This window comes from Ichthyophthirius multifiliis (genome assembly GCF_000220395.1).
Source record: "Ichthyophthirius multifiliis unplaced genomic scaffold scaff_1120509251286, whole genome shotgun sequence".
Classification (NCBI taxonomy): domain Eukaryota; phylum Ciliophora; class Oligohymenophorea; order Hymenostomatida; genus Ichthyophthirius; species Ichthyophthirius multifiliis.
The window spans coordinates 71,786-77,785 of NW_004086022.1; the positions used below are offsets into that span (position 1 = coordinate 71,786).

The 6,000-nt window shown below is 13.9% G+C and overlaps 1 protein-coding gene across 1 annotated transcript, besides 17 other annotated features; it reads left to right on the forward strand. All coding sequences in view use genetic code 6, as the record gives it.

The window, feature by feature from the left end:
* Window positions 1-23: part of a microsatellite that runs on past the window's edge.
* Window positions 24-569: 546 nt separating this feature from the next.
* Window positions 570-611: a microsatellite.
* Window positions 612-1,052: 441 nt separating this feature from the next.
* Window positions 1,053-1,108: a microsatellite.
* Window positions 1,053-1,118: a microsatellite.
* Window positions 1,119-2,292: 1,174 nt separating this feature from the next.
* On the forward strand, window positions 2,293-3,156 carry IMG5_176030 (hypothetical protein; the record flags this gene model as incomplete). Its single annotated transcript, XM_004029605.1, has 4 exons — window positions 2,293-2,407; window positions 2,473-2,705; window positions 2,756-2,873; window positions 2,930-3,156. The coding sequence occupies 4 exons, from the start codon at window positions 2,293-2,295 to the stop codon at window positions 3,154-3,156; spliced, it is 693 nt and encodes a 230-aa protein (XP_004029653.1).
* Window positions 3,157-3,259: 103 nt separating this feature from the next.
* Window positions 3,260-3,328: a microsatellite.
* Window positions 3,329-3,347: 19 nt separating this feature from the next.
* Window positions 3,348-3,394: a microsatellite.
* Window positions 3,395-3,521: 127 nt separating this feature from the next.
* Window positions 3,522-3,571: a microsatellite.
* Window positions 3,572-3,961: 390 nt separating this feature from the next.
* Window positions 3,962-4,077: a microsatellite.
* Window positions 4,078-4,936: 859 nt separating this feature from the next.
* Window positions 4,937-4,983: a microsatellite.
* Window positions 4,962-5,012: a microsatellite.
* Window positions 4,994-5,043: a microsatellite.
* Window positions 5,006-5,079: a microsatellite.
* Window positions 5,007-5,051: a microsatellite.
* Window positions 5,075-5,115: a microsatellite.
* A 272-nt stretch (window positions 5,116-5,387) lies between these two features.
* Window positions 5,388-5,432: a microsatellite.
* A 409-nt stretch (window positions 5,433-5,841) lies between these two features.
* Window positions 5,842-5,878: a microsatellite.
* Window positions 5,879-5,993: 115 nt separating this feature from the next.
* Window positions 5,994-6,000: part of a microsatellite that runs on past the window's edge.

Sequence of the window (6,000 nt, forward strand, 5' to 3'; positions counted from 1 at the left end):
TATTCATATATATGTATTTTTATGTATTATTATAAAAAAAAATATTGACATTTAATATATAATTTATTTAAAAAAAAAAATGAATTCTTATTAAATGTATAGTTAACCTAATTAGTATTCGGAAACATATCCCTTACAAGAAAATAATACTTCTTTATTAAATATATAGTAATCTTAAAGTTAAAATAAAAAAGTTCCGTATTTATAATTATTTAGGAAAAAAAAAAATCATTTAGATGATTAGAAATATATATAAAATAATGTTTAATAATTAAGAAATTATGTAAATTTCATATATCCTAAATCTTTAAATATGTTAAATATTGATTTTTAAATAAATTAATTAAATGAATATAAAGAAAATGTTAAAGAAAATTATAATTATCAATTATCTAACTATGAAAACAAGTATTATTAATAAACTCCTTTTTATTATTAACCTTCATAATAAATTAATCAATTTTAAAACTATAAATAATCCAACGCTTAGGTAACTTAATATTTACAAAATAATTAATATAATCTATCATTAACAGCTTAATATTAATCTAATACTGAATATAATCCTTAAATAACTAATTAATATTAAACAAATAATAAATATTATTAAAGTCCTTATAATAATAAATAGACAGAATTCCATCAAATACAATTTAAGATACAAATATAGATTAAAAAGTAATTTATTGTAATTTACCACCTTAAGAATGCGGTTATTGTTAATAAGGATATTAACCATTAAATGAAAATAATGTAATTGTAAATAAAAATTAAGAAAAATTAAATTCTAATAATTAAAGTTATTTTCTTTAAGAAAACAAAATAAATAATACTTCATTCTAATATTTGAATAATAAAGAAAAAATAACTATAGTGATAACAATATTAGATTCTAAAATAAAAAACTATCTCTATAATAAATTGAAAACAATTTCGATTAAAAATTCATGCAACTTAATGCTGAATTTGAAAAAGAAGAATCTTTAAAAGAAGATGATTATCGAAAATATGAATAAAAATAAGATTAAGAAGAAGACGAATAAAATTTTGACGAATATTCATAAAATGATCATGAATATTCATAAAATGACGATGAATATTCATAAAAATAATTTGAAAATTTAACTGAAAAATAAGATATTTAATCAAATAATGAATGTTAAATTGAATAATAATAATCCTTTCAAACAAAATTCGATTGGAAAAAAATGAAAGAATTTGAATTAGAAGATTGTAATTATAAAAAATCTGGATAAACTATTTAATAGATATAAAGTTTTATAGGTAAAAACAATATTAATTATATTTAATTATTATTTTTTATATAGATAAATAAAATTTTGAACTTGAAAACGAGATTTAAAAATTAAATGCTTTAAAAAGAAAAGTTTAAATAATTTGAAAAAATATTATTATTTTTTTTTTTAAAAAAAAAAAGTATTAAAGTATTTATTTTATAAATCAAATATTTAAATTATTTTTTTTTTTTAAAAAAATAATAATATTTAATATAACTATCTTTATTTTTTTTTTTATAAAAAAATTACTGTTTTTTTATTTTTTATTACATTTTATACTTGAAATTAATATATATTAGTGAATATTATGTATTTAACTAAATAATAGTACTAAAACAAAAAACCAAAATATATTATATTATTCTTTATTTTTAATTTATTTATTTATATTTATAAAATTTGTTATTTACTTTTTTAATTAATATTTTTTAAATTAAAAATATATATATATATATATTTAAAAAAATAAATAAAAGAAAATATATTATTAAATTATAATATTTGAATTATAATATCTAAGTTTTTAATAAATTATATATATTGTATTTATCAAATAATCCTTTAAAATATAATTGCAATATTATTCGCTTTTTCAAAAATAAATATAATAAAATAATTGAAAATAATTGATATGAATAAAAAATAACTTTATTGTATAAATATATAATTTTTAAAAGCAATTAAAAAATTTATAAATAATAAAATAAAATAGTGGAAGTTCGTTAAGATATATACGATTTACAACAAAAAACATTAGATGATTTTTAAACCATTATAGAATGTAATAGTTTATCAAAATGTATCTATATATATATATATATATATATAAATAAAATCCATAATAACATAATATAATTAAAAAAAAAAAAAGAATTTACTTTAATTGGTAGAGATGATAAAATATTAGCTTTAAAAAATATTACATTACAAAATAATAATGAATTTAAGTCTATTAAAAAGTTAAAAACAAATAAAAAAAATACTATAATATTAAATGAAATAAAATATAAGAGGTGAATTTTTAATGATAAGAGGACCTTCAGGAGGTGGAAAAACAACATTTTTAAACATGTTAGGTACAGTAGATGTGGCATCATCAGGAACAATAAGTATAAAAAAAGGAATAAAACTATATTTTTTTATTTTTTTTTTATAAATAATTAAAAATAAATAGAATTATTAGGAAATATTATAGACATAAACTCATCAGATGATTATTTGTCAAAATTAAGACTCGAAAAAATAGGCTTTGTATTTTAAACATTTAATTTATTAGCAACTATGACTGCATATGAGAATGTTGAACTTCCCATGAAAATACTTAATAAATTAAATTCAAAATAAATTAAATAAAGAGTTACTAATTTATTAAATAGAGTAGGTTTGTAAGATAGAATGGATCATTTAGTATATTTTGTTTTTTTTTAAAAAATAAATTGCTTATATATAAAAAAAAGCCTTCAGAACTTTCAGGTGGTGAACAATAAAGAGTTGCAATTGCAAGAGCTTTAGCAAATTCTCCTATTATTGTTTTATTAGATGAGCCTACAGGGGATTTAGATACTAAATCTACAGGTCTTTTTATATTTATGAATTTTTAAACAATTTCTTTTTTTAAAAAAAAAAAAAAGTTGAAGTAATGGATCTTTTATTAAGCATAAATAATTTTGGTTATTCTTAAGATGAAACAGAAAGAGTAACAATGGTTATGGTTACTCATAATCCTGATATTGAATGTTATGCAGATAGAATTTTATATTTTTCAGATGGATAAATTGTTAAATAGGCATATAATGAAAAACAAGTACCTTTAAATTGGGAAGATTATGTTAAATATTTAAATGAAATGCGTAGTTGAAATAATATAGATATTTTATTTTTTATTATATTTAATAATATTTATATGTAATGGTAAATATTTTTTTTTTATAAAACAAAAATATAAAAAAAAACAATTAATTTATATATGTATATATATATATATATATATATATATATATATATATATATATTTATATATATATATATATTTAAAAATTATTTTTTATTTTATTATTTTAATATTTGTTTTTTTTTAAATAGTTTGTTATTTTTTTTTTAAATAAATAAAAGAATATATATGAATAAACTATCATTTATATATTAATATTTTTTCACTAATTTTAATTATTATCAATTATTTATAATAATAATTTTTGCAACTCACCATTATCCTAAGTCTACTATTATTATGTTTATTATTATTATTATTATTCGTTTTATTTATTATTTTAATCAACAATAAATTATAAAGATTAACATAAATTGTTAAATTATAATAATGGATTATTAATTAGATTATTTTATTGAATAATCATATTAGTAAGAAGTTAAGTAAGTAAAATTTAAGAAGTCTATTAATCTAACCCAATATTATTATTATTATTATTTTATTTGTTTAATTTTTAGAGTTTTTTTTTAGTGAGTTTTTCTATTTTTGGTTTAAAAGAATTTTGTTCTTATTTTTTTTCTCCTTTTTCTTTACAATTCTCACATTCAGTGCATAAGCAATTTTTCCCACATTCGATTCCATTTTAATAGCATTAGCAATATTTTTTTAAACAACCAGTTCTTTTACAATTACATCCTAATTTTTTGGAACTTCTTACATTTAATAATTGTATTTATTATTATTATTATTATTATTATTATTATTATTATTATTATTATTATTATTATATATTGTTATTTATTTCTGTTTAATTTATATTTATATTTTATTAATATTATTATTATTATTTATTTTTTTCTATTATTTATTCAAATATTTAATTCCTTAATTCACCATTTTCTTAATTATTACAACAAGAAAAACATTTACATTATGTACTGCAATATTCTCCATTTGCAAAGCATTCACAATATAATTTTAAGCATTTAGTTTTTTTACAATTACAGATTTTTAATTTATTATTATTAGATATATAATTATTTTTATTTTTTTATTCAATTATTTATTATTTATTTTCAGTAATTTATTTTTTATTATTATTATTTTCTTTTTATTTTTTTATATTTTATTCATATTCTTCTTCTTATTAATCTAATTATATTAAATTTGATGAAGTTGTAGATTCTAATTATTTATATTATTATTAATTAGATAATTCTTCTTCATTATTTTAATAATGTTTCATTTCTTTCTCTATCATTTTATTACTTGTAGATTTTTCTGGATTACTTTTATAATAGTTTTCTTTATTTTCAAATACCTCTAAAGAAGTGCAAGATACATTATTTTTTACTAATATAAAGTTTTATATGGTTTAGACATTTTATGGTTGGTTATTATTTTCATTATTAGAAGAATTTTATATTTATAACTTTTTTATTTTAAAAGATTGTTTTTTATTAAAATAAATATAATATTTTTTTATTTTACATTTATAGTTTATTGTTTGGATAAATTTAAATTGTTTAGATCTACATTTTAATTAGAATGAGATGATTAGAAAGATAGTTTAAACATTTTTAATAGGAAATATTTATTTTTAGAACTATGAGTTTTTTGTTTTTTTACTTTTAAGTCTTTTTTTTTTAATGAATTAATTATTAATAAATTGAAATGTATTTTTAAAATAATTACTACTAACGAATATAAATATAATTATATAAAAAATATTAATTTTTAAATATTATTAATTTTAATTTTTTTTTATTTTTAAATGTTTTTTAAAAATTTTTATTTATTTTTTAAAATATTTTTTTATTTTTTATATAATATTTGAATTTTTTTTTAAAAAAAAAATTAAAAATAATAAAATAACAATAAAAAATATTTCTTTTATTTAAATTTAAATATACATATATTAGAAAATTAATTGTAAAAAATATATATAAATTAGGCATATGTTTATTAAATTATATGTTTTTATATATGTGATAAAAAAATATAATCTATTAAGACTATATAATAATGTTATATAAATAAATAATTCAAACATTTTATTATTAATTATTATTACATATAAATATCACAGACTTATATTAATGTAAATAAAGTGAATTCAGTCCGATATTTTAGTCAACAATTTTAACTGAAAAAATAGTATTATTAAAATAAAATTATTAATATAAATTGATTACATATAAATTTCTGATTATTATTTTTAGTTATATATTATTTATAATGACATTTTTATATTTTTAAAAGTAATTTAATTTATTATTTTTTATTTTTTTTAGATTAATTATTATATAATTAGTAATAAGTATTTTAAAATAATTTTTATATTTTTATATTATTTTACTATTAATAATTGTTTTTTTAAAAGTAAATTTTTAATATAAAAATATAAATCAAATACAATTGATATTAATAATTAAGGAATTATACATAAAAATTTAAATTTAATAATCATTTTATATAATTTCATTATTAATAAGTAATTTATTATATTACAAAATAATTTAAAAACTTAAATTTTTATATTAAATTTATCCTTTATATATTTATTTATTATTGATATTTAAAAATAAATAATCAAATTAACACAAGTTTTTTAAAAAAATAAAAACAGAAAAAAATAAAAATAAAAAAATGAATTAATAATATAAAAACATGCTTGATGAAGATTTTTTTTAAATATAGAAATATATAAATTAACTAAATGAAGGTTTACCTTCAATTATTCCTTCTTAAATAAATGTAAATTAATAAAAA